The sequence below is a fragment of the Lithohypha guttulata genome (assembly GCF_036872675.1).
Source record: "Lithohypha guttulata strain CCFEE 5908 chromosome Unknown scaffold_2, whole genome shotgun sequence".
Taxonomy (NCBI): Eukaryota; Fungi; Ascomycota; class Eurotiomycetes; order Chaetothyriales; family Trichomeriaceae; genus Lithohypha; species Lithohypha guttulata.
This window is the reverse complement of record NW_027042751.1, coordinates 3556189-3583162: the sequence shown is the minus strand read 5'-3', so window position 1 is coordinate 3583162 and position 26974 is coordinate 3556189. Positions and strand designations below refer to the sequence as shown.

The following is a 26974-nucleotide window of genomic DNA, read 5'->3' as shown; positions in this document are numbered from 1 at the left end:
TCTCCTCGAGTCCAAGCACTACTCAATTGACATAGCACATGAACAGTGTTTCTCAACCCGAATTCTGAGCTTCATCCCCTATTTCTGAAACCCAAGACAAGCTGAAAACCTATCTTTAACGACCACATGAGGGTGTGAGCATGGCTTGACCTTAGAACGAATTGAGCGGTTGATCGACCTCAACGCAACAAGGAGCACCACACAGAAGTCCCATTCGTCTTCTCTCAAACTAATACGCACCGATACTCAGTGGATCATGTGGTCCTATTCCAAAAATCGCGATGTCCTATATGGCGTCATAGCGCTTTGCTTGTGCGCGATATCTTTCTTCAGTCTTAGTCAGAGGCAGCGAGATGTAGTCATTAGGAGGTTACGCTTCCAACGGCGACGACCTTCCTCGGCGCGGACCCCACCACGATCGCTTTCTCCTGACAAGAAAGTTCCTAGCAACTCCGTGCCCAAAGCGAATGAATATGCAAAAGTCTTTCCTCCTTTACAGCGAGAAGCACTTGCGGAACTCGCATTTTCTATGCCAGGTTCACAACGACAAGCGCTCGGCAACCTCGAGTTTGACGAGGTTCTTTTTGAGAAATCATTGTTGGGCTGGGAAGAAGACTTCCGAAAAGCAGACGAGTCGAAGTACGTCTATTCTGGATTTTCGGTCAAAGAGATTCGAGCTTTAGGCGACTTCCCGGACCATGCAACGCTTTCAGGCGTGCCTTTGCCGCAACCACATCACAAGTTCGATATCGACAAAGCAATGCCTAGACCGTATCGACCTTTCAGATGGGCATATCATCAGACCATGTCTCTAGCGAAGATGGATACAGACTATTGGTTAGAACTGGAGAAGACGTACAGGTCGAGAATTGTCCAGCGAAGAGCACTGTATGCTGAACACGGTGAATCTGTTCTGCAATCATTGCCAGGTTCTGAATTGGCATGTAAAGAGTTGATGGAGATGTCATTGCAATTCTTGTGCGCCAGATATCCTCAGTACTTCAGTCTGTGTCCATCCACATCCGATCCACGAAAGACTGTATTTGAGAACAAAATATTGAGCACTACACAAGTCGTCCAGGAAAAGCATCCTCTCCTGGTATTGTTGGATAATGTACCCGAAGACTTTGCCATTATGTTGAGAAGACCAAGTGATGGGTACTATGTTTTCCGAGCTGGTAAGACAGAACCAAGTGAAGGTATTACGCATTGTGTTTAACACTTATCAGGCATAATTTGCAGTGCCATCGGATGGAATGTTGGCACCAAGATTAACAAGCAGTTACACGAGATTCACGCTCCTATACCTGACTACAAAGAGAGAATGCAATTCTCCATGGACCGGTATTTTACGAAGAAACCAACGAACAAGCCAATCCAAAGGACATCGTAAGTCACGTCTTGATCATGAATTAATGTCTGACTAAGCACTGCAGCTGGGGCTTGGAGGTCGATGAACCGCTATACATGCCACCAGGAGATCCACATGAAAAATACAGGGACTTCCAATGCCCTGACGTTTCTCTCGAGCGAGTTCATCTTAGAACTGACCACCAGAGTAAGTACTCGGCAAACCCTGCAAATTCCACGATTCCAGCTTCACTTTGCGTCGCTCTGAGTCTAACTTCCGATAGCTCTTAGGAGACTTCCTCTTAGTGGTGCAGTCGTCTTCAACTTCAAAGCGTTGTTTACACCTGTGACCGAGTTTCGAGACGAACCCTACATCCCTAGCATAATCCTCAAGGTTTGCCATGAAGGCAAAGAGAACCTTATGAAGTACAAGAACACCTGGCACGTCGAGCACGTCACTTTGCCAGCTCTGGAAGAATACGAGCGAGAGCAGAAGCAAAAAGGTCTGATAGAAGACAACTGGGAAGTGCGAACACTCGATGAGCACCCTTTTTATCCTGGCTGGGAGGAAAAGTGGCATATACAGCAGGGTTTCTAGTTCGGCAAACATGCGGGTATCCATGTGGAGTTCCCTAGGAGTGGTTAGGCAAGGTCAGTATCAATCCCTATCGGTGGAGAGTAGACACAGGCACTTTCACTTTCACTTTCAGGCGAGAGTTTTGGATAAGGTCGGTAGATACCTGCGTATTTAGTTACTTCGACTGTTCGCGCACGCATGATTTCTTCCGGTTTGTTCAACCTTCAGCATGGGTTTCTATACACTGATCAACGGCATGGATGCGCTGCCAGATCTTGACGATGATATGCTTGAGGTTGTACTGGCCTTGTATCGCTCAGACATAGCAGAAGAGAGAGCTTACATTACTTACGGTGGTGAAAGTTATGGTGATACTCTTACCGCCATCGAGTTTCAACTCGATGAGATCGAAGCCCAACGACGGCTCGTGAAAGACGCCAGATTGGCCCAAAGCATTACCAATGCAAAGATCGATGACATGTCAGCAATCGCGAAGCTGGTCGACGAAGAGAAGCAGGCCTTAGACGATCACAAACTCGCCGTTGAACTGGCAGATCCTGACGATGTTCCACTCCAACCAACTACGAATGATCACCTACCCACATACGATGAAGTCATCCAAACAACTACTACTCCTGCACTCTCAAAATTGGCAGGTCTGTAAGTGTCCGAAAAGGCTGGCAAGACTCTTCACCCGGCCAATACGACATTTGGTACGGAACCTGAACCTGAGTTCGACCGCGTCTTGAGGTCAGAGTGCGTGGCTTGTGGTGGTAAAAAGTCGTACTTCGAAGTGTTGACTGTTCCCTGCGGACATGAATACTGCAAGCCATGTCTCCACGAACATTTCACCCTATCCTTCACTGACGAAAGTCTCTTCCACCACGTTGCTGCCGACAGCCGATCGATCCCAAGGCCGAGGACATCGCCTTTTACATGACCCGACAGCTCACTGAACGATTCGAGGAGAAAGAGATAGAATTTGCTACCACTGACAAGACATATTGCGCAGCTACGAACTGTGGTTCTTTCATTCGACCAACACACATCAGCGAGGACAAAGCTCATTGCCAGAAATGTCAAACCTTGACGTGTGTTTTCTGCAAAAAACAAGCACACTGCGGTGAGTGCCCAGATGACCCAAATTTACAGGCTACGCTCGATCTTGCCCATGAGGAAGGTTGGCGACAATGTGGTCGATGCAAGCGCATGATTGAGCTTCGTATTGGATGCTACCACATCACTTGCGTTTGCGGCAACGAATTCTGCTATGTTTGTGGTGCACAACCTTGGAAGACGTGCCAATGCGAGCAATGGGACGAAGAGAGACTTGAAGAACGAGTGGTTCATGTGGCAGCAAGAGAAGGACTTGGCGATCAGGACGACCTGGATGAGGTCAGGCAAAATCTGATTGAAAGACACAACTGTGATCACACAGACTAGCGAAGTCGACGAGGAGGACAGTGCGACGAATGTCTGAACCACCTGCCATACTTCTTGTACCGATGTGTCAACTGTGCATTAGAGTTGTGCAGAAGATGTCGAAACAACAGATTACGATGAAGGCAGAGCATGTATGGAGTATTTCTCGAAGCACGCGATGCGTAGGAGATCAGGAACTGCAACTACATTAGACTAAATCGGAATACAGCCTCAGGAGGCCATGGAGACACAACAACGGTCAGCCTTGATGTCTTTGGTTCCTGATGTGCGGAGGACTCCTTCAGTGAAACGTAGCAGGTTTCCCGTCAGTACAGGCTGATAGGTTAGAGATAGATTGAATGCCTAAACCTGTAACTCTCCGTTCTTCCTGCTTTCTCACAATTGTCCCAACCGGCTCGTCCTGCTGGCCAATTACTTGACCAGGCAATTTCGCGTCTCGATAACAAACACTCTGAAATCTATACACTAGATCGCACTTAGGCAGGTGCTGATGACGCACCCGCCTGCTGTGCTCAATCTTCAGTATCGCTTTCGGTAGGGTCGCACCTGCTAAACCCACCTCATCTCTGCATCACTTCAACGTCCCTCGTCTGCCAGTTTGTCACCTTGCAGCTGCCCAAAACAATCTAAATGTTTCAATGGCTCACCGATGCAGCCAGCCGATATAAACACGTCCTTTCGTCGTGATCGACCCCTCATTCTGTGCTGATACTCCAGACGTTCTGTCGTGATCACTGCTCGCAGGAGTCAGTGGGGCAACAAAAAGGTTTCGGCGGGCGTTTCGAAAGGAAGGGGGGTTTTATATACAGGTATATAGACCTGCTTGGGTCCCGGTACTGCTGCAGCTGCTGCACCCAGCACCTGGCGTGGATATACGATGCATTCGATTGTGGCAGCAGGGCGCCAACTGCAAACAGACGCAATGAAAGACAGAAGAGTCGTCGATGCCCCGTCGAGGTAAGTTGTATGGTGGGGTAGTGGTCATTGTTAACGTTTTGATGACTCAACAGTAACATCTTTTTCCTACCCTTATCGTTTGTACAACTGGTCTTCTGTCGTTTATGCAAGCAAGACGTTCCGGAGAATGAAGTTGTCCAGTGTGTCGATAATGCATCTCACATGTTCTGCCAGAAGGATATACTTACCTGGTTCCGACGATCTCTCTCGGTCAGGCCTTCCGACTTTAGCCTCTCCCACCTGCCAAATTGCTGTTTAAAGACACTGCCTGTAGAGGAGTGTGCGTTTTTCCTAGACGAAGCAACTCTGTCAAAACTTTATCGTCGCCTGGAAGCCACACACCAATCGAGGAGAGAACAAGCCAACTTGAACAATGCCACACCTTTAGCTGATGGGGACACAGACTTCGTCAAGAAATAGGAAGACCAGATGTAAGTCTCAATGACTCGGTGTACGGCATCAGCTCACAACCGCGTACAGGCAGATGTATCCTACGCAGAAAAGAGTTGCCGAGCCACTGTCAGGCTACGATCGACATCCCTTGGACTGTCGACATCCTTCTAAAGCATGTGGCCTGGTTAAGAACAAATCCAACCGTCGTTGCTGTACATCTCCAGGCAGACTAATCCAGTGCAAAATTTGCGGGCTAACAGCTTGCTCCAACTGCAAGAGCGTTGAGTAGCTGGGATGAGCTGAGCGATATCTGAGTTTTAGGCTGAGCACGAGTTGATGTTGACGCTGTACACAGGCTGATTCGAGCCGTAAGTATAGCAAGTTCTATACGATAAAAAGGACTAACTGATTCAACAGTGCCGTCGTCTCCGCTTTCACTTAGCTTTAGGTTGGGTCGTTGAACCAACGTGAGAGTGCTCCTGTGACAGCAAAAGCAGATGTGGTCACAGAAAAGTATAAGTACCTGAGAGCCCATATTGATGTGGCCATGACGCAGAGGTCAGACAAGCTCACTGTGATCATGTTGATCAAATACGCGTTGAAGGACACAAGTACGCGTATCAAAAGCTCGACGCAGATACGATACATGGACTGAATTGATTGGCTAGATATAACAGCGGTTACGTAGTTGCAGTTTTACGGGAACAGATTCGACATGTGCGATCAAATGTATAGTCGTGCTCAACATTTCCAAACATTCAATCTTGATTACTACCTTGCTTTCTGAACAAAAATCTGACTAACTGTTCACTAATCAACAAGAGAATCGTTTGAAAAGCTTCAAAACCATGGCAGCCGCAACTATGGCGCCGACATCGAGCAGCTTCGTTCATTCCACCACCAATTTTGATGCTCAAGACACCAATACATCAGGCAAAACGCTCGATGCGCAAGCATCTATGGCATCGGGTTTCCTCCTTAGTAAGATGGTCGAAGTACTCAGAAATGTGGGCTACGACGACAAGGCAGTGGAGACAGTCTCCAGCCTGGTCTCAAGAAACACAGTAGAGGCGGAAAATATCTACATTAAGGACTTTCTGAACGACGTCGAGCGGACAGGTAATTTGATTGATGAGAAGCTGCTTGATCGTGGAACGCTAGCGAGCCGCGGTCTGTCGCTCAACAGTAACGAGCCTGTTCTGCTGGTAGAACTGGCTGAGAGTACCGAGCTCACCATGCCTGAGATCAGAGATCTTAAAGACAAGATCCTAAACACGACAAGGACGAGAGGCATCAAGCCGGTACGGGTATATGTCCGCCTAAGTGCAGAAGCTGACAGCGCTCATTTTGGAGTCTGTCTGATCAATGTTGTGAACACTGATATTGGTGGGCCAAGTATGATTCAGCTTCTTGACGCTGCTTTCCACGATGCAGGCTGGAAGGATCAGCTGGCAGTGAAAGAAGCATACAATGGTAGCGAGTTGTTGTGGCGGGACCAGAGAGCCGTTGTGACAAGTTGCGGTGTGCCTCCGCTCTCTGCTTCGGCAGATGCTGCTGAACCTGTGGAGTCAACTGAATCCGAGGATGTAGATGGAACACCGTCACAAATTGAATCTGGCGATTTCACAGTTGCAGAGGCCAGCGAAGAGATTGCCGTACCTGCGCAGCCAGCCAAGCACAGGGACGTCAACTCAGTCTCTGAGGACGTAGAAGAGACAGAGGTCGAGGCAAATGAGCATCCTGCAATGAAAGCCTTAAGAGAGAGCGATGCTAGGCGAGCGGCGATCCAGCATCCTACATGGTCCCGAGATCATGAGGACGAAGGCCTCCTGGATATCATCACGACTCAATCGGCTAATGCGGAAGGCACGCAGCCAATGTCGATTATCTCTGGCGATGTGAGCAAAGTTGATGATGACTTTGAAATGGTTGAGAAGACCTGATCTGCCAGAATTTCATCCTTCATCAGAATCTGACCTAGATCTGACACTAGGGCTCCGACCATTTTCACTGGCACTGCCATCTCGGCCATCGACATCCTGCATTTCCTGGTCGGCATCGTCCATAGCGTCCAGCTCAGCCTGCAAAGGGCTTTCTCTTGGCTCAAGTCTATCCAAGTCTTCCAGAACTGATCTTGCGCTCAACTTCCATAGACTGGTACCGCAGGCTCTCTCCTTGGTCAAAAGCTCGTCCACAAACTCGTCCATATACGTCAACGTATACTCTTCTTTCCTTCTCCTGCGTAATTTTCGCGAGTCAAGCAGTAGAGGCTCGAGGGTCTTGTAAATCTCGTCGGGGTCGAAGGTCAACCGCACATAGAAAGCGGCCAGAGCACGAACATATTTGAACTCGTCGCCTGCGTTGTTGAGGTACTCAAGGATGATTTCCTGGTCAGGTACAAGAGTAAGCAGTTTGAACGCAAGGCAAAGAAATGGTGTTGGTTTCATGGCCACGCCATAAGTGCCTCCGAAATAGGTCAGCTCGACTGCACGGTCGAGCAATGTTGCAGCATTGAGACCGAAGCATGACTCTTTCCAATATAGACTATTGGTTATGCGATTTCGCGTTGCTTCCTCTATCAGCGTCGCTGGGTTCTGGCCACGAATGAGTGGTCCCGAGTACCCTCTATCATCGAGGGAATTTGAGGCATCTGCGCGATGGCTCATACTGCTCTGGGCAAGACTGCCAATGTACAAGCACAGGAACCTTTTTCTGAGGAACGATTGCGTGTTTGGACAAGGTGACAAGAATCTCTGGTCCGCTGTGCAAATGTGGTTTATGCAGTCTGCCGTATTTCTACGTCATTCTTAGTCGTCCCTAACAACGCGAAGTAAACAGTGAAAATGGCAAGAACGACCAAGTACAGATTGCAGTCATCATACAGGGAAAGAACGATTTCAGCTCAAAAGAAGACATTCTAGTTTCTCAAATAGATCAGTAATGGTACTCCTCACTGCTTCGACAATCTCAGCAGCAATATCAGGAATCGTTATCTGTCTCTTCACATTCCTCCTCTTCCTCTCTGGTTACGTGCTCCAACAGAAGACAGTGAGGTCGTTACAGGAAGCACTAGCGGCGCCATTGGAAGTCAGAGTGAGGATAGCACCGACCTTATCAGCTCAACTTCAAAACATCGATGGTGGTGTGGTGGACGTAACCACAGACGACAATGATACCTCCAACCAGAACTTCAACAACTTTGAACGGCCTGGAAACTCCATACAGGTAGTTCTAGGCGAGACGACCCTTGTCGGAGGCGACCAAGCAGAACCGTCACCGCAAGAACTATGGCACACCTATGTTGACAGCAACGTTGAAGGATCTGCCTCCCAAGCAGAGCCCGCCAAAGCAACTCAACGCCCTCCTACGATAGACGCACTCGACGGCCGCTACGCCTACGTCTTTACATTACCCAACCCAGCAGACCTCTGCTCCGCCATCCTCTTTACAAGCTGGAGCCGACAAACATCACACATCCCACAATCACAACTCAGCATCGTCTTCCTCTACCCATCAGACTGGGAGACAACATCCAATCCAATATACACTGACGCACTCCGTCTCCTTCTCCAATCAGAGCACAAGTACTCCGTCCTCCTCCATCCCGTCCCAATCTCAAAGGTCTGGACAGGGATCGACGTCGAGTCTCAACTCCTCTCCGAACTCGCACGCAACCCATGGCCCTACGATCGAGTCATGTATCTGCGCAGTCCAGGCATGCTACTCGATACGACACGACTTGACAACGTCTTGATCTCTTCGTACGCGGACCCATCACAGGTAAAGAGCTCTTGGACGAAACTACGCCCACCAGCCCGCCGTGGTCTCGCAGCCTCTTCACATCCCGACATCCTGCTTTTCGCTCAAGGCAGAGGTCTCATGACACCCATAGGTGATCTTCAGAGAACTCTAACAGGTCAAGCGAAGACACGCATCGAACGTAACCAAGCAGGCGAAATCATAGATGCAGGTCAAGCGAAAGAGGCTGCATACATATTATTCGACGGTAAAGAATTAACGCAAAGAAAGAAGGAAGAAATCACTGAACCTTCCATCTTCGAGCGCTTCGAGCGAGAACGGCAGACTGTATGTTCTGGTACGAATCTGCTGGCATCATGATAATGATCTGTGACTGAGATATTAGCGAGATTGAATAGATATACAGACCATGTAAATATATAAGAAATAAATTGCTTGTGAATATTCTCTCCTGAAGATCCGAGGTAAAATTGATGATTTGCTTTCTAAAGAGATAAGTACTATATAACACTGCAGCAATGGGTATCCTGTTCTGAAATATGTCGAGAAATATTATTTGCCTTTTGTGTTTTCGCGTTTGTCGTCGTACAACCATAGACCCTGCCTGAACTGGTCTAGATTGTGGGTGGTGCTGACCCTTCAGTAGAAGAGTCTCCTTCGACAGTCTTACGCCACGCTTCTGGCAGGCATACGCAGACCAGCGGAAAGGCTTTTATCTCACCTGGTGGTGGTGGTGAGTCCTCTCTCGCTTGTGTGCCATTCGACACGCCACTATCTCTTTGGATCTTGTGTTTTCCATCATAGTCTTCAGCTCTTTCGTTGATGCGCACACCTGTTGCCCAACCATCGTCCCAGATGCCAACCACTTTGAGCATGTCACCTCTCTCGAGTTCGAATTCATCGCCCGCGCGAGGCTGATATGCCCAAAGCACAGACACTTTATCTCCAGGGTGGATATCGTCGTTCGAGTAATAGTCTTTGAAGAATGGTAATTGCTCTGATTGACCGCTGGCAAGACCTTCAGGTGAGGAGTACTCATTACTGCTGTCGTTGTTTGTAGCACTACCGGGTGACCCGTCATTCTTTATGCCGCCTACAACACCAGCAACCTTTTCGTTAGACCCAGGGCTATCACCATATGGATCATATTCTCTTCCGTTGCTGTCGTCCCCCGAAAGTGCAGCCATGCGTGCAACACGACCACCAGGCAAAACTTCGTAGCCTTGACCTGAAGACGAAGGAGGGGGGTGATAAGAACCAGCAGCGGATGCTCCCTTGCGCTGGGGTGATGGTTGGTTGAGGAAAGTAGCAGAAGATCTTTCCCTTCTCTTCTTTCGCCAGAACCAGATTGCAAGGACAAGCAGCCCCAGCAGCAAGAGGAAACCTAGGATTGACCCGATGACGATACCTGCGATCGCGCCGCCGCTTAGGCCACTACCACCAGAGCCTGGTGCAACAGCCCCTCCGGTACTGGTGGGAGATGCGGTAGGGCTGGATCGGGTCGAGGAAAATACATCGGCGATAGATGAAAAGACTGGTAATGTGACACCTTCGCATCGCTGTTCGGTATTGGACGTGAAGCAACATGAGTCCGTAGCGTTCTCGGTACTAGCGCGACAGTAGTTACAGAGGCCCATGAGGTTGCCGCCGAATCCACATTCATCGGGTTCATTCTGAACACCTTCAATACACTGACCTGCTAAGGAATCAGCGGGGAGAGCACAGTTAGTGAAGTCAGCCCTGAGCTGGTCGGCAAAGTTGGCGCTACGAGGAGAGCATAACTGAGTGCTTGATATAATTGTCTCCTCACTGCGAGCAAATTCGGCACATGAATCTGCACACAGAGGTCTCGAGTTCTGATCGGAAAGGGCGCAAGGCTGACGTGAGTTTTGGACGATGCCATTGCAAATAAAGCTTGTTGTGTACCGAGCATAGTAAGCTGTGGTATTGGTCAAGTCGACATTGGAACAACCGAAGAGGGTGATGTACTTCAACTGGACGTAGCCCTGCTGAACATAATTTGTAATCTGCTGATCGAACTCTTGCACGTTGGAAACACCCTGTAGAAATGGACTAAATGCTGTTAGTGAAGCCCAGCCTGGTTCAAGCGAGGTAACGTACTACAGGCCGACCAAAAACGAGTCAGTGGAGATCGAGGCAGAGCTGAACGCTGGACATGCCGTCGATCCTGACAGAGGAACACAATTCTGCGCGAGAGCCCCAACAGTCAGTGCTGCGATGGCAGCAGTGTAGGCAGTCCTTTTCATATCACGATCTGTGCGTCGATCTGTGCGGCTGTTCCACCCTTATACTCGGCAAGCTCATGCTGTGAGCATGCCTATCCAGATCCTCCTTGTCAATATCTCACGAGTTGTGTGGTAGTGTGAACTAATTGTGTCTGGCTATGTATCCGAGCCTCAAATGATCCAATGGGGGTTTTGAGTGTTGTGTATCTATCAGGGCGCTTTCGACGGAATGTACAGAACGGAAGTATCGAAGACAATTTCTTATTAGTGAACGTGAATGCTTCAACGAGCGACTGGGGTGAGATCAAGGTGAGGGTGTTTGCTGAATTAGAACACAAAGGCGCGCAAGCACCTGCGTCGCAACTGAAGGGAGGGAAGGTACTAAGGTTGGTAGTAGGGCCAAACAAACACTTCAAAGCGGGAAGCGACCACGAGCCTGTTTGACAGCTATTGCGACTGCAGGACACAAACAGACAGGACTCAACGCGCAATCTGAGGGCAGTCGAGGCATCCATGGACACGGCACCAGCGAGGTACAGTAGCTGAGTTAACGGTGCCGATCAGCAGCAAGCTTGATTGGAAAGCGCGAAGCTAGATTCGTCCCACGACTGACTTGTGCAAGTCGGACAATCGTGGCAAGGGTTTGGTTGGTCAGAGTATCGGACCTGAAGACGCGGATGGAGCCTTCTTCTGCAAGCCTGCACCTTGGACGTTGGTGGGCAAATTGCGATGTGCCACCGAGCACTCCTTGACCAATCATGATGGGCTGTCAACGCTCATCCAGCCTTCATGAAGATTGTCCTAAAGCTCTACTAAGGTATATTTTAAGATCCTTCGACACCCAGGGCGAGACAGACCGCATTCCGGACCTCCTAACGGTTGACAAAAGCTTTACTGGTGGACCAAGGATGATGTGCTGGCAATGAATCGTGGTTGAGGTTGAAATATATTGCATGTTTCCTCAAGAGAAAGTGAAAATTCGGAGACATACTGCCCTTTGTCCCGACAAATCCACTTCACGATTCTGGTCCGCCTTTGACGTGGATTAGAGTTCGGAAGATTGGTTACCAATCTTCGGCGCTGACATTGACATTGTCACCCTAAGACGCGTCGACTTGTGTCTGAAGTGCGAACGAACTTGAGCATCCAGCAGCAGCAGAGACGAGGTCATCGCCGCTGTGTTTCAGGTAGGACGAAGCCCGAAGCTTAATTGTTTTGTACTTGTTGGAGCTCGACTATCTATATACCTCTGGGCTTTCCAGCGTTGTCCGGTCAACACAACTGTCATTAAAACATTCTGATTACTATGAACGACACTCGCCTGGTCAGTGTCTCTCATGTGGTTCATAGGAGGAAACTTGGCTCATCGTTGACGCATTGCACAACTAAGAAACCTGCCCTGAGAACACCATGCTATGCTCATCTAATATGCATATCGACAAAATGCTCAATGAACGCTACTATTTAGGGACTATCTAATACGCTTTTCGTGAGTCCTTGTAAAGCGACGAAAAGCCACAACCCACATACTCCTCCGTTTCATGCCTCGTAAACGAATTTTCATAAAGAATATGCATGTCTCAACTTTTGCTGAACATTTGGTGCCAGCCTTGCAACAAATGAGCCAAAGTCAGGGATGAGCTGGTTGTATCCCTGTATGACCAGGCCGAAACTCTGCTTGACTGCGGCATATTCGCTGTCTTGCTGCTTATAGGGAAATTGTGCAATGGCTGTGAAGTATTCGGTCAGGGAACCCTCCATAGCCTTCGGGTTTCTCTGGATCATGTTGTTAAATCCTAAGAACGCGCTAGCTTTTTCCTCCGTGCTTGCCACTTTACTCATACTGTCCAGGAAAGGCCCCGCAACTTCAGGCAAGTGTGCAGCCATTTGATCCGGGCAAGCTAGACCCATGCGACCAAGGGTGATTGCGGCATTCTCGTTGGCGCCATCTGGCACTTCTTCGTTCTTCACAATCTCAATTAGGCCTTGGTAGAGGGGCTCGATGAAAGGTTGGAACTTTGGTCCTGCTCGAGCCACGACTTCGCCTGCAGACCAGCAAACATTGATCACCACATTGAAGGCGTTGTCCGAATCTTCGTCTCTAATTCGATTCAGGTCAAGTTGACGTATCAATATAGGCATGAGTTTCGGCAGCTGAGGCTCTAGTGTGTTGAAAAGCATAATCGCGCTATCACCAAGCAGCGCATAAGCTGATTGGCGGACATCGTCTGTAGGATCCTCCATGCAGAAGGACAGCAAGTCGTAGAAAGGCGGTTGAGCATTGGTAACCAGCAGACCCGATTTCGAGGTGTCGATCGCTTGAATCACAGCCGAAAGGAGGTCAAGAGCTGAAACCACAAAGTCTTTGTCCGGTTTGTCAACCGTTGCGCCTGTGGTGAATGACATGTGTTGCTGTAAACAATCATATATCATCTTCATGCATCGGTCAAAGATCGGATCCGCAAACTGTGAAAAGTTAGGTCCGTAAGCTATAGCAATATAGCTGAGGCAGCCCAGTAAGGGGAACATCTCCCGTGACTGATCGTCAATTTTGTTCCAACGATTGATCAGTACCGGCATAAGAAGGTCGACAAGTTCAGGTTTGGCCATTTCGGAATGTACACTGTCGGCCAGTGTCTGCAAGCAGTCATACAGTATGTACATGTTCTTGTCCTTGTAGCGTTCGAAGCAGAGGACAAACTGTCGTAATATCGGCTCGACGTAAGGCTTCAAACGAGCGCCCGCCTTCTCCTCTAGGCTAGCAAACGAAGATGCGCCTGCTTCCTGGACTTTCTTGTTCTTGTCCAACATCCGTTGAAGCAGGCCGTCCATCATAGGTTCGAAATATTTCTGGACATCTGCTGGATCCGGCAATTCTGCAGCCCATTCCGAGTACCTCGATAGGCACCAGCATGTGATGACACGTACGACTGGTTCTTCATCTGAAAGCAGATTGATGAGGAAGGGTACGAGCTCTGGTAAATGAGGTGCTACCACAGGTAGACACCCTTCGGCTATAGCGCCGAGTGCTAGTACTGCTGCCTCTCGCTTCGGCCAGAGCGCATGTGACAGATTTTCTCTCAGATATGGTAGGATGATGTTGAACACATCTCCGTGGTAATGTACTGCAAAGACGTCTAGTGCGGCTGCAGAACACTTGCGTAGACTCCAGGCCTCCTCGGGATTTCCATCTTCATCCCAGTCGTCATCTTCGTCCTCGTCGTCTTCGATCTCGCCATCGCTCATATCTTGCTTCTCCTTTTGAGCTTGATTCGGATGTGTGCCGTTCTCACCGTTAGTCTGTGCCAGTGCCCCTCGACCAGCTTTCGTTTGTGCGAATTGTGGTTTGATGTCCTCGGCTCGATCGTCGACATCGGCATTTTGTTCGTCACCACCTAGTCTCAATATGTCCTCTTCACCGTATACCATGCCGGCGAGCAGGATCGGAATTGTTCTTTCAAGGTATGGTCCCATTAGGTCTCTAAGCTCTGTCTCCTCGCCAACACTAAGCCAGAACTCGGCAGCGTCAAGAGCTAGTTCTGGATTGCCAGCACTTTGTTGCTGCTGCATCAGGATGTAGTTGACTAGACCCTCCATGTGAGGTGCGAGCATATCCGGGCGCATCTCAACAAGCTGTACAAGACTTTGACAAACTGTGCGTCTTACACCCACATCTTCATCTGTTGCAAGCTGAAATATTTTCTGTAGGTATACGTCCAGATGATCGAAAAGGATCTGACTCTTCTGTAGAATGAACGCCCTCAAGGTTTGCACGGCCAACACACGAATCTTTGGGTGATTATGTCCAGCAAAATCGAGCATCTTTGGAATAATGACTGTGGTTGGTCTCTGTCCCGAATATTCCTTGTCAAGCAACTTGCGATTATCTTCGCAGACTTTTGCCAGAGCAGACATGGCTGCCTCCTGCACATCAGGGGTCACATCGCTAGCTGTGCTTTCGACTAGTGAGATCAGATCTTGTAACACCTCAGGCCATTGTAGTATGCCACCCTGCTGCACAATCTCAGTGATTATCGTTCCAGCAAAACTGCGCAGCTGTGGATTTGCATCGCGCAGAGTTTGCAACGTGTATTGTTTCACAAAGGCAAGCTGGTCCTTTGGTATAGATTTGTAATTTAGCTTGATGTGGTTCTTGAGCTGAATAGCAGCAGCATATCGAACAAGGAAAGTACTTCCGATTTCAGGGTTGTAAAAGATGTAAGTCAGGTAGTAAGAATAGTCGGGTGAGTTCGCCGCTTGCTGTAGAGTCTGTACATATGGTCAGTCGTCCGTCGTACCCTCTCAGACAATATATCGTGAATGAGGCAGCAAGCAACTTACCTGCTCCGCTTGCTTCTGCTTTTCTCTCTGATTTCCACTCAGCGAATCCTTCAATAATTCAGACAACTGTTGTAGCCCTTCCTGTTGCGGTTGCCACGCCATATTGACCTCGCAAATTGCACCTTGCTATACTTGTCTGGTAACGGTACTAGGCTCCGTCAATGTCAGTTGCCGACGCGCGCATCCAGAGATTGACGCCCGAGGTTGTCCAATCTAGTAGAGGTTTCGACTGCTTTGCACCACGATTAAATTCCGCCGTCAGAGTCGTGATCTGTCACGACCAGCGGAAGACTGTTCCTCTTCGAGGCTGTGAAGTATTAAGAGGGACAACTAGCAGGATTGAACTCGAGTAAGCCCTTTCACTTGCTGCAGTATTGTAACGTCTGCAAAGCGCAAGTCCAGTAGAGGCGCGTGGTTGATAGAGGGGGAAACAAAGCAGACTCTGGACACAGCAATATCACAAGCATAACTTGCGTGTCATCACGAATAATTTCTGGTCGTTCATCCACTCGTTGACGCTGGTAACATTTTCCACGGTTGAAATTCTGCTCCACAATAATCGTCAACAACGACGTGGGGACTAGAAGGAGTACGAGAAATCGAGTGTCAGGCATCAACACATTGGTGTACGTCACTGCCGTAATGGTCCCTAATTCTTTAATTCCACGGCACATGCTTGGGGATACTGAGCACGAGCAGTCAGCCCCTAAAGTTGTAGATGCCTGAATGTAACTCTTCCATCATCGCCAAAACAATTATTGCTTTGCGACTCTGGACTTGTTGCGAATTTGAGTATCTTCCTGTCCAATTCTGTCTTCGTACAGTTAGCGAGGTCGATGAAGACGCCCGGAGCGCACGTTCTAGGATTCGGTCATCCGAAAAAGTCCGTGAACACAGTTACAGATATTCTATAGAATGCTTTTTGTATGCTAAGGTATTGACAGAAAGGTTAGTCACAATTCTAGGTCCTGCAGTCGTGGACCACGTTTCGTAGCAGTGGTATCGTCGTCTGACCAGAGTCCTCAAGCCCATACAAGTTTTCTCAAAGAATGACTGACCTGTTCAAGGTAGCCTGTTCTTCTCTTGGCTTCGGCAACACTGATAATGTCGCTCTTTTCGATCAGTTCGCTGCCTCTCTGTTCGCCGTGATCCGTCGATCCAGTGATAGCCCTTCTGACCTCATCAGCAACACTCTCAGCGATTTGCCGGGATCCTCCAGTCTTTGCTCTCTGTAAGACGTCCTCGTCGCTAGGTGGCACAACCTTTAATGCCATCATTCGTTCCTGAGCAGCTGACGATTTGGAGACAGATGAGGCAACCCATGACAGAATTCCTGTACCACCATCAACACCCTGCCCTTCGCCTGGATCAGGCACATGGTAATTTTGTAGAGATCGAGTGTTGACCCGGATCGTATCCCCTTTTCCGGCTGTGTAATGAATCACAAGTCCTTGGTTCAACTCCTCATCCATCTGTGCCTTCGTGAAGGTACTGGTTACATAAACGCCGATCTTGATGCTACTGACGTTTCGGAGATCCACCTTCTCGTACCGTGCTAACTTTTCTGTGCTCCAGTCCATTTTACAGCAGTATATCGCTTTATCTGTTAGTAGCACAATTGCCTCTTCTAAAGGTAATGTACGGAGAGTGTTCTCTTGGTTTGGTACCAGCATCGTCCATGCATGGATAATGTCTTCCTTGTCTGGATCTTGAATGACGATCTTGGTACATGTATCAATTGCTGCTTCTCGAGCGGATCCTACTGATATACCAGGATCAGCACTCATCATCTTGCTTTCAAAGTCTTCGAACACTTTCCAGGTGATATTGCCAAGAAGAACATCAAGGACGGTCTGAGAGAAGTAGTCATTGACCATGTTGCTGTAGTATCTGCTTATCGTCAATCCGAAGTCGTTCATCGCGCCACGCCAGTTCCTCTTTCTTGTTCGAGTGAAGTCTCCTTTCAGTGCCGCAGTCGACGCATATAGTCTTGATATTGCATCTCCGTTGTCAGCCCACAGTGTGTTGAACCAATTCGTGCTTGGATCGGTAACGAAATCGATGGAGAAACCTGCTCTTTCTAAAGCTTGTTGCAATTTCTGTTGTCCAAAAGCAGATTGTGCTACATTCGTCCGGTCCAAACAATCCATACAATTTGTCCTGATAACACCAGACTGTCGTGTTGTGATTTTACCATTTTCTAGAACAGTTTCGGAAGATGATTCCAGAAAATCGTCAAACTTAGCAACAAGGTGGGAGACGTTCTCAAACTTCATGCCACGACACTCAGAATGAAAGTCGAACCATTCGAAATTAATGTTCTCTGCTTGTCGGTCGTCCTTTGCCGATGTATACAATCTTTCGAAGGCTTCACCTATAGACTTCTCGTTACCGTGGCGGTCCACAAGTACCGCAATCTGTATTGCTCCATACTTGTTCTTGAGCATCTGAAAGTGCTTGTTGTAGGCTTTTTGATTCACCTGTGCTGAATTGCGGAATTCTACGGCAGGCTTGAAGGAATATGGTGATTGTGAGAAATATAGGGGAATTGAACCCCGAACTTGCACAAAGCTTCGTATGGGAATGTCCAAATTCCAATCAGCCGCAGACAGTATCTGTTCTGTTTCAGCGAAATTTGCAACATTGCCATCATCGTCTATGCCTCTCCTGAGATAGCGAAAGCCCGATCTCTTGGTAGACCTTCTTGAAATCAAGGTTAACAAGAAAGATTGTTGGTTTTGCTTGTTCTCAACCGTATTTGTGAGCTCGTTAGCGTCTTCCACTACTTCTTTGATTTTCGCCTTTTCCGGTTCAGACGCTGATGGTTTCTGCAACACGAATGCACGTTGACCAACAAAGCCTTGCAGAATGGGCGTGAGATAGTTGCTAAAGTTGCTCTCAAGCAATCTTGCCCCAAGAGCACGATTCCAGAAATACTGCGAAGATATATTAGTGCCATCAGCAACTTGAAGGGCATACTTACCACAGAATTAAGCTTGCTGAAAGTTAGTGGTTGGTTTATCGAGTCAAGGTCCTGGAGCCGTCGAGTCAGATCAACATCGTAGGAGAAGAAATAGCTGCCGGAGGTAAAGATCATCTTGATTGTCTTCAATATACGTGGCAGTAGACTCAGAGTTGCTGTTGCGTTGACATTGGATACTTTAGCCAGTGGCGCTCGATCCTCCTCTTTAGCTTGATCTTTGGACTGAGCGGCTCTTTCTACGTCTTCGACAATGTTGTCATCGCTCTCGGCCGGCTTCGGTTCATTTGATGCAGTATCTGGCTGAGGAAATGGAGGCGTGGACGTAGACCGATTTTGACGAGAAAACCATTGAGAAGCGAATCTGCCGAAAGAGACATTCCTGGTCGCTACGTCCTCCGCGACTTTAGTAGTGCTCGTCCTTCCGCTCGGTTGTGGTCGAACATCGTCCGCCGGAGTAGTAGATGAACCTTCTAAAGATGCTCGATTGCTGGTCCTTTCCACGCCATCGCTTGCGTCACTGTCAGAATCATCTGAGATATTCTCGGAGCTGTCGGTTAGAGCTTTGATAGCCTGCTCCGCGTCTTGCTGAGACGACAGGGGAAGAACTGCAACATCTGTGACCAGGTACACCGGTTTGCCGAAAATCTTGGCCACTTCCTGTCTCTTCGTGATCGCGATGAGGTATGTAAGATTTGCGATATCGATAAATCCTATAAACCGTCAGGACCATCTACAGCTCACCGTAGCTGTCACAGTCACCTATCAGTCCAAAAGCTTCAAGACGTGCACCAGGCTGGCCATGAAGATTTGGTGTTCTGACCTGATCAGAGATACGCTTCGCGCCATAGTCAATTAACAGCGCTCTCTGCTGATCCGAACTGCCATGAGCATGAAGGACTAAGCCATCGGCGGTTGCGAAAATAATCAATCTGCGGATGAGTCCTGACATGCTGGATCATTCATAGGCGGCAGTTCGAACTAGTAGCTCATCATCATTGTATTTAGTCCCGCCTCTACTCCTCAATGGGATAACGATAAAGACATGTATAGATATAAACTTACGGAGTACGAAGGGACGCATTTTACAACAGGCTTCTGGATGCTGTGACATCACATGAACGTTTGGGAGGGCAGCGCCTTCCAGCCAAGACACTCTAATAGCTATTACCGTTCACGTTTAGAAGTCAACCACTTCACCAGCTCCTGACTTACCAATTGCAATGTTTACAGCCTGTCTGTCAAGCTGTATAGTCTCGACATTTGCCTTACACACAGAATGTGTTATTCACGGAAGATGAGACTGGTACAGAAAGCGCCGATCTGACACGACAGTTTGCTTTGCGGCTATCTAAGAAGTCTTCAGCAATAGCTTGCCTGTGGTTAGGCGGCCCTCCAAGTCCTTGTGTGCTTGCTGGACGTCACGCAAGTCATATATCTTGTGAATATTGACCTTCAGCTTTCCGTCCTTTAGATATGAAAACAGTAGTTTTGTGTAGAACTCCAGCTCTTCTCTTGTGACAATATACTGATTCACTGTTGCCCTCATTATCTTCGTGTTCTTCTTAGCAAGCAATGCAATATTCAAGGGCGGGACCGGGCCTGAAGCATTGCCGAAATAGATGACACTTCCTTTGCGCTTCACTGCCTCTAATGAGCCTTCCCAAGTGGTCTTCCCAACTGCGTCAAAGACGCAATCGACACCGTCGGGAGCAATCTTCTTCACCTCCGCAACCCAATCTGGATTCTCTTTGTAGTTGATGACGTGTGTATATCCGTGCTCTTTCGCCAAGTCACACTTTTCTTTAGTCGACGCGGTGCCTATAGCTACAGCACCCAAGTCCTTCAGAAACTGGCCCATGAGCAAACCAACTCCACCAGCAGCGGCGTGCATCAAGATCGTATCACCCTTTTTAACTTCGTATGCCTCCTTGACGAGTGACAGTGCTGTCAGACCTAGTATTTTTGTTAGTCAGTGCCTGAATGAATTGAGTATACCCACCCATGAGGTAGGAGCCGAGGAGTGTCTCATCAGAAATACCACCTGGAACCTTGATTACCTTCTCGGCTGGGACAGCAGTATACTCGGCGTATGATCCTTAGTTGTCAGTACATCGCAATTCGCTATAACACCGTCAAACCTACCCATCTTCATCCAGACCACTTCGTCACCTTCTTTCAAGCCAAACGTGTTCGACCCACCTAGTGCGGCAACAATGCCCACGCCCTCTTGTCCCAGACACAAAGGCCAGCTGGGCGCAGGGTAGAGGCCAGTACGGAAATATGTGTCAATGTAATTAATGCCTCCGTATTTGTTCTTTATCAGTACATCAGAGTCCCCAAGCTTGGGCACAGGATGGTCTTCCGTGTACCGAAGGACCTCTGGACCGCCTGTCTTGTCGCAGACTACAGCTTTCATGGTGGATGGCACAGAAGACATCCTGCGCAAAGAGCCCTGCTGAGGATCTGTAATAGGTGTAATATGTGATCGCAGGGCCGAGAGACGGGCAATGCTTGAGCTTTTTGAGGAGATTGTCCGTACAGAGGACAGTGTAATGGACATATGTAGGAACGAAAAGACACGGCTCAAGTCAAAATGTACGATCAAGCCATACACTTACTGGTCACAGCATCGTACACGAAACGTTCGCGAACTGAACAGCAGCTTATTAGTTAGGAGCGAAGTGTTGGAGTCGCATGGAGAAACAGAACGACCGAGAGGGCAATTACGAAGCATCGTACCAGTGAGCGGGTTAATTCCGGACCAGCTTGCGGAAATGCAAGCCAATGTCAACTCTCTACGAGTATTGAATGCGTGTCATTCTGCCGATGTAAACGCTAGTGCTAGATCAAGCCGCAGGCAGTACAGACACGTCGAAGATTGAATGCAGGAGCGTGTTAGTTGCGCCTACGAAACGAAGTGCACCAACCTGCAGCACTACTCCTCAACTACTGTCTTGAAGGTCGTGCCGTTAGAGGAGGTGACATTGCGGGTGGACGGGGTCTGCTAGCAACAGACTATTGAGGATGCTTCATGAAGATCGATGTGAAGATCGTTGAGCCAAATGCAGATTGATGTATAGGTCTTCTTCAAGAGGCCTACGAACAGAATTATTTAGCCGCAGATATCATACCATCCTGACTGTAATCAGGATAGTATACACCAGGCCTACTTGCAGGCTCAGAAACCGCAAATCAGACCATCGTCCGTTCGATACTTCCGTCAACTTTTACTCATGTTTCCGACTCCTTGGATAGTGCAACGAAATAGTCTGCTCTTGCGTGAAGAGGACATCGGTCGGCGTTAACGGGGCAGCATATCGCTACACGATCCGGTGGTCGAAATCTCACAGCCGCAGGAAAAGTGCATCAGCTGACACACGGCGCACCAATGCTGTGCCACCCCATCACTATTCTCAAGTCTGTGACCCTATATAGCACAGACACCGAGTACCGGCCAAGCTCTTTTCGAGGGTGACCACTATGTCGTCGTTCTCTGCTGGTGGGCTGGGTTACGACAGATGCGAGGACGTACACGGTCAGTATTCCCGGGAACTCGGCTTCTTTTAGTACTTGTGACCGGCTCGAGATCAGCAAACAAAACGCCTTGCAGAATCGTGTCTCATCGTCAACTTCAGGTGCTCATGTTCTTTCTCAGACTGGGAGCAGACCACACCGGTCCGCCCCTATACTCTCAGAAAGGCAGTATAGCAGAGGAACTTTCGAGAGTGCTCTGCTCCAACGGAGGCGTGCTTCGGCTATTACCAGTGGCTGTGAGTGCTTCTGCCCTCGAATTTTTCGTACTGGGTGACTGTCGCGGGCGCAATGCGAGGTCTCAGCTACGTAGTCAACAAGCATGACAACGATTCTGTCGTAGCCATAGATCGAATACAAGCAGAATAACTTATTAAACAGCTCTAATAGCGTATTGATGCCGGGCTGTTCCTGCCAACGTCAAGTATCTTCTGCAGCACCCGACAACCGGCATCAATGATTCAGACATTAGCTGCAGAAAGATTTTTTCTTGTGCTACCGTGTGCTGCCGTGACACAACGTTGTCGCGGAGCCTTCGCTGAATACCACTTCTCCTGTTGCTTTCATGCTGACATCATCTGTCTAGCACTGTTGATATGCTCGCGATACGTTTGGTGTATCATGTTGCTGCCGGCAAGCCATTTCGGCAGATGCAGTTCGTTGCTTGCCAACAATGCAGATCTTAATTCAGCTGTGTCTGCCTGGACCTGTGTGTGCACGCATTTTCAATCTGACCTGGGCAGCAATACGTGACCGCCGTGAAGATTCACCACTCGAGCTGACTATATGCCTTCGGTGAAAAGACCCTCCTGATGTGTTAAGCCACGAAGGCTCTTCTTGTTAGAAGAGGTCTGCCCCAACAATATAAAGCTATAGTTGTCTGAAATATTTGTAAGCTCATTGGCAATTTAGTCCAGGGGTACTGCGCCTCCTAATGGCTGGACACATCCGCTCTAATGCAGCGGCACGTTAAGACCGGCGTTATTATCTCGCAATCTCTCAGATGTCGAGTTCAAATCTTGGTTAATGCCTTCCCCGATACTCACACAAGTACCAAATGCAACGCAGTAGTGCTCACAAAGCAGGGTCGCGGAAGCGATGAGTTTCTCCATGTACAATAATTTCTCGATCAGCTGGCCTACACATGGTGCGAGCTGGGTGATACTGTGAACGTACACGAGTGGACAGGCCTCTTGTGTCAGTGGAGAGACAATTGCGTGTCGCATCCATTGCCATGCATAATGTGCACTAGCCACTCAGCATCTCGAGTTCAGGTTGTCAGGCCTCTGCGGATTGGCGACAAGTACTATACATTCGACACCTGCAGGGCGTTTGGTTACAATGAACAACACATTCCCTCGTTGCTCGCGCTACGAGTCAAATTAGCAAATCGAAATACTCTTAGGGCTGAAGACACAAGACTTGAACTGCGAAGAGCTTGCAGAAACCATGACAGAGAAGCTGCAGGAGTTTACGAACGATAGTGTTGTTCCTGAGCATCGTAAGTTCGTGAAAAGTACACTCGCGCACACCCATCTGTTGAGCCAATCAGGGCCAGTGGAGCATTCTGACCGCTCCTTCCCATAATCCACTGTATCCCCAGCTTCAAGCTTCTTCACTTCCACCACACGATCGTTGTGCCGTGCCGAAAGGTCCGACGCGCCACCAGTTCGTGCCATTGATTCTCATGTTCCTGCTACGGTAAGAAACATCCGGAAAGGACTGCAGCCAAGGTCTTGAATTCCTGCATGCCTGAAGACAAGCCTCTTGTTGACCAAGGAGTACGCATGAATGCCATATGTGGATGTCGCACTCTTTCTTCACCTATAGAGATTCTCACTGTCACTCGCGTGCGATCGTTGTACTGACGCCCAGTCTTGTTCGTGACACTCCACTGCTAATGTGACAGATATCCTGCAAGCAGCTAAGAGCAGCTTGCGTGTCTTACATTTCATACGAAAGCGCAGGGAACTCCTTCCCTTCACGACAATTGTTACGATTCGAACCACTACCCATATTTCGCGATCTGGGTCTGTACAACCTCGAGACGCGCCTGCGAAGACGTTGAAGCCGATCTCCTGCCCACTACACGAACTGTTGAGCAATTTCCTGCCAATCTCTAGCACCTCCTGGGCTTTCAAACACATGAAGAGGACGTCGTGCGGCTTCTCGAGGATAATAGAAAATACGATATTACATCGAGTTCCTATCAGCGACATTGGTTAGGAGTGCAAGCTTACATACAAATTTGATGTTCTTCCGTACAATATGGCAACTTGGCCCCCATCTCCCATAGTCGAGGACGAAGCGACTTCCTTGGCTAAAGAGTATGGGATCGAGAGTGATGCAGCGAGACTCGCAGAAGATCAGCCTGCTCAAAGCCGAGGTTCTATGGATCAGCTGCCTGTCATCCTTGATACCGAGAATAACACTGAAAACGTGTCTGGGAGAACTGCTAGCGTTGTTCCCACTGCCATGAATTCTAAGCGAGCACAGCAGCTGTCTACCGCCACCGATGTTCAAACCGAGACAGGCCTGCCCACACCGCCCCCTTCAGATAACGAAACCCGAGGTCGGGCTCGCCCTTCCGACTTGAGAAAGATCAGCGACGAGCCTCCCTCCTCGAGATCGAAATCGACCATGACAAGGGGTCTGTCCACTAATACACGGCCTTCAATCTCAAGAATCGCTACGGATATGAATGACGAGCTTCGGCGAATGCAGTCCGGTTCGCGACGAGCCCCATCTCCATATTCTTACACGCCCGAGGCGGGCACCTTCAGAGTTGACTATCCAAGACATGCTGACGATTCCTTGCTTTCACCACACCGTGTGACGCAGTCACCACAATCGATACAGAGACCTCGTTGGGACCACGAGCGGCACAAATTGCAGCAACACTACTACGAAAGCTCTTCAGACTCAGGCGCGGGAAGCAAGAGCAAGAAGTCTCTTCGCTTTGCAGAAAAACATCAGGGTCCGACACGCTATTCGACTCTTTCGGACGACCATCATATAGACTCACGTCAATGTACAGAAGACCCCAAGCACTACACGCAGAGACAACCTCGTGGTGAATCGCAAACTTCCGCAAAGCAGGGGTCGTCGGCCAGCGATTCAAGGAAGACAGCTTCAACCCAGAGGAAATTTAGCCGATCCAGAAGTCGACCGAGGCCGATTCGTGACAGTTCTGAGCCAGCTTGCTATTCTTCGACCGACGAAGCGCCCGGAAATGGTCAGTTCAGGAGTACAAGGAAAGCCGGTTCTGACGGTCATTCTGTACGACGTCGACCGTCCCACAGGCATGAAGCGTCCCGGTTGGAGATGCCTCTTCTTCAACAGAGCCACATGCAAGGCAAGCCGAGCTTGTCAGACGACGATTCTAGAAAGCGTGTTTATCGCGTCAGGGAAGATCAGAACTCTATGACACCCCCTGTCGTCACACCTCGTCAAGCAGAGGACTATTTCAGCAATGCATTCCCTCAAAATGCACTGCAACCGTCCAGATATATTCCCCGTACCTCGATTGAGGAAATCGCTGTCTACTCTGCACCCTCGAGTCCGCCGCGTACACCGAGAAGTGAGCGTGCTACCTGGCAGGACTCTTATGGAACCCCCTCCCTATCACCTTCCTGGACTCCTCAGCGTTCGAGGCCACCGTCCCTCGAAGAAAGCCAAGTTAGGGAGCTGAGAGCGCATACTTCTCTGTTGTCTCAGGCGACCTCAACAGCCGCGGCCGCTGCTCAAGCCAAGAGGTCACCTCCTACCATTTCCAGGTCAACGTCGAACGCCACAGAGACGACGTTGGCTGGTACGAGTCATGCACCGTCTGTCAAACCTAGATCACGAGCTTCTTCTCCTCAAGGAGAGAGACTACATCCTTCTGATATATTCACTTATGGGGAACAAGCAATGCCACGTGTTGCCTATCCTCCAGTGCCGCAATCCCGCTATCCAAGCACACGAGACGGTCCTCCTAAAGTCGAGTTCACCCACATGCATTCATCCATCCAACCACAACGCAATGCATCGTGGACTGGGTATGATCACCAGTATCTTGCCAACATCGGTGTGCCTCTACACAGCATGGGTGCAGCCAATGCCATGCCACCAGCTCTGCATCTTAGAGTGGCGCCACAGATGCAGAGATCGCAATCAGCAAGCACGCCAGAGGAGCTAGCTCACAAGCCTAAGAGCTTTAGCCTGCCTCAGTGTCCTCGCGCACAGCCCATACAAGGTCTTCGTGATTGGTTGACGATCAAGGACATGCCCGAGTTACATGTTTGTCCGACGTGCGCGTATGCAATTTCCTCTACACGTTACCGATCGCTTCTGGTGCGGAACTCAGACAACCGTCACGACAAGGCAATCGTGTGTGCGTTTAGCCGAACCTGGATTCGTGTGGCCTTTTGCCAAAGTGTCAAGTTAAACAAACCCGACTTGACCATAGTCGAGAAAACTAATACTTTACTTACACATACTCGTCCCTGTGAGGGCTCACGGGCGAGTGTTCGAATGTGGCGGAAATTGATTGACCCTTCCACTGGCATGGCGGTGCCAGGCTTCTTTGCTTGTGAAGCCTGTGTCAGCTTGATGTTCCTGGTCTTCCCGGAGCTGCCCGATCAATTTGAGCGTGATGTTCTTCATCAGGAGAAAGTGTGTGGTTTACATCAGGGTAGTAGGAGTTTTAATGCGACGATGGAACAGCTTGACCAGATTTCCGAGAAGTGCAGATACAGAGGTAAAAGCAGTATTAGGTACCTGCAGCCTTTTGTTGACCACATCCGAAGAACTACCCGATATCCTGAATGTGCTGAGGACAAGCTCCTGGTCAATCGTCCCTGGCATTACATGGCTGATCTGCCTGAGTTCACGATTTGTGAGGCATGCTACGACGAAGTAGTCCGGCCTCAACGTGACAAGCCACGAGCGAGAGACATTTCTCAGACCACCAAGATTGTCCCTCAGTCAGCCGTCAAAGGTCTCACAACCAGCAATGGCCTGGGTACGCAACCACTCAGCTGTCAGTTATACAGTGAAAGGATGAGGCGACTCTTTTACGATTTCATTCTTAATAAAACTTCATTCGAGACATTTGAAATAAAGGTCAAGGAGAGATGCGCAGCACAACACAGGCTCACAGAGATAAACAAATACTATGAAGCGGATCAGAGGATTGGGTTCGATCGACGGGCGGACGTTGAAAAGAACAAACTTTATTGGAAGAGTCTAGAATAACTTCTTCTCACGAAGTGGAATGACTGTAACGAGAACCACGATGCGCATCTTTAGTTGCTGGCGGGGTTCAATATTGGTATCATCGTTTACTGAATTGAAGTGGGTGGTGGGCTTAATCACGGGAGAAATCTTATCAGGATGTGTAATAGTGTTCCA

General features: G+C 49.0%; 10 protein-coding genes across 10 annotated transcripts; 5 read left to right on the top strand and 5 right to left on the bottom strand.

Annotated features, from left to right (window-relative positions):
• Nucleotides 1-256: 256 nt before the first annotated feature.
• On the top strand, nt 257-1948 carry LTR64_003417 (uncharacterized protein; the record flags this gene model as incomplete). Its single annotated transcript, XM_064897774.1, has 4 exons — nt 257-1178; nt 1230-1389; nt 1437-1558; nt 1635-1948. The coding sequence occupies 4 exons, from the start codon at nt 257-259 to the stop codon at nt 1946-1948; spliced, it is 1518 nt and encodes a 505-aa protein (XP_064756724.1).
• Nucleotides 1949-2156: 208 nt separating this feature from the next.
• On the top strand, nt 2157-2591 carry LTR64_003416 (uncharacterized protein; the record flags this gene model as incomplete). The annotated part of the gene is made up of 1 exon (XM_064897773.1): nt 2157-2591. The coding sequence occupies one exon, from the start codon at nt 2157-2159 to the stop codon at nt 2589-2591; it is 435 nt and encodes a 144-aa protein (XP_064756723.1).
• A 2676-nt stretch (nt 2592-5267) lies between these two features.
• LTR64_003415 (uncharacterized protein) lies at nt 5268-6663 on the top strand (the record flags this gene model as incomplete). The annotated part of the gene is made up of 2 exons (XM_064897772.1): nt 5268-5331; nt 5543-6663. 2 exons carry the CDS (start codon nt 5268-5270, stop codon nt 6661-6663), a joined length of 1185 nt encoding a protein of 394 aa, XP_064756722.1.
• A 22-nt stretch (nt 6664-6685) lies between these two features.
• On the bottom strand, nt 6686-7386 carry LTR64_003414 (uncharacterized protein; the record flags this gene model as incomplete). Its single annotated transcript, XM_064897771.1, has 2 exons — nt 6686-6697; nt 6757-7386. 2 exons carry the CDS (start codon nt 7384-7386, stop codon nt 6686-6688), a joined length of 642 nt encoding a protein of 213 aa, XP_064756721.1.
• A 274-nt stretch (nt 7387-7660) lies between these two features.
• On the top strand, nt 7661-8839 carry LTR64_003413 (uncharacterized protein; the record flags this gene model as incomplete). Its single annotated transcript, XM_064897770.1, has 1 exon — nt 7661-8839. The coding sequence occupies one exon, from the start codon at nt 7661-7663 to the stop codon at nt 8837-8839; it is 1179 nt and encodes a 392-aa protein (XP_064756720.1).
• Nucleotides 8840-9031: 192 nt separating this feature from the next.
• On the bottom strand, nt 9032-10116 carry LTR64_003412 (uncharacterized protein; the record flags this gene model as incomplete). The annotated part of the gene is made up of 2 exons (XM_064897769.1): nt 9032-9093; nt 9201-10116. 2 exons carry the CDS (start codon nt 10114-10116, stop codon nt 9032-9034), a joined length of 978 nt encoding a protein of 325 aa, XP_064756719.1.
• Nucleotides 10117-12285: 2169 nt separating this feature from the next.
• On the bottom strand, nt 12286-15168 carry LTR64_003411 (uncharacterized protein; the record flags this gene model as incomplete). The annotated part of the gene is made up of 2 exons (XM_064897768.1): nt 12286-14994; nt 15067-15168. 2 exons carry the CDS (start codon nt 15166-15168, stop codon nt 12286-12288), a joined length of 2811 nt encoding a protein of 936 aa, XP_064756718.1.
• A 920-nt stretch (nt 15169-16088) lies between these two features.
• LTR64_003410 (uncharacterized protein) lies at nt 16089-18998 on the bottom strand (the record flags this gene model as incomplete). The annotated part of the gene is made up of 3 exons (XM_064897767.1): nt 16089-18002; nt 18050-18759; nt 18791-18998. 3 exons carry the CDS (start codon nt 18996-18998, stop codon nt 16089-16091), a joined length of 2832 nt encoding a protein of 943 aa, XP_064756717.1.
• Nucleotides 18999-19397: 399 nt separating this feature from the next.
• ZTA1 (NADPH:quinone reductase) lies at nt 19398-20465 on the bottom strand (the record flags this gene model as incomplete). The annotated part of the gene is made up of 2 exons (XM_064897766.1): nt 19398-20002; nt 20192-20465. The coding sequence occupies 2 exons, from the start codon at nt 20463-20465 to the stop codon at nt 19398-19400; spliced, it is 879 nt and encodes a 292-aa protein (XP_064756716.1).
• A 3383-nt stretch (nt 20466-23848) lies between these two features.
• LTR64_003408 (uncharacterized protein) lies at nt 23849-26818 on the top strand (the record flags this gene model as incomplete). The annotated part of the gene is made up of 1 exon (XM_064897765.1): nt 23849-26818. One exon carries the CDS (start codon nt 23849-23851, stop codon nt 26816-26818), a length of 2970 nt encoding a protein of 989 aa, XP_064756715.1.
• Nucleotides 26819-26974: the final 156 nt, after the last annotated feature.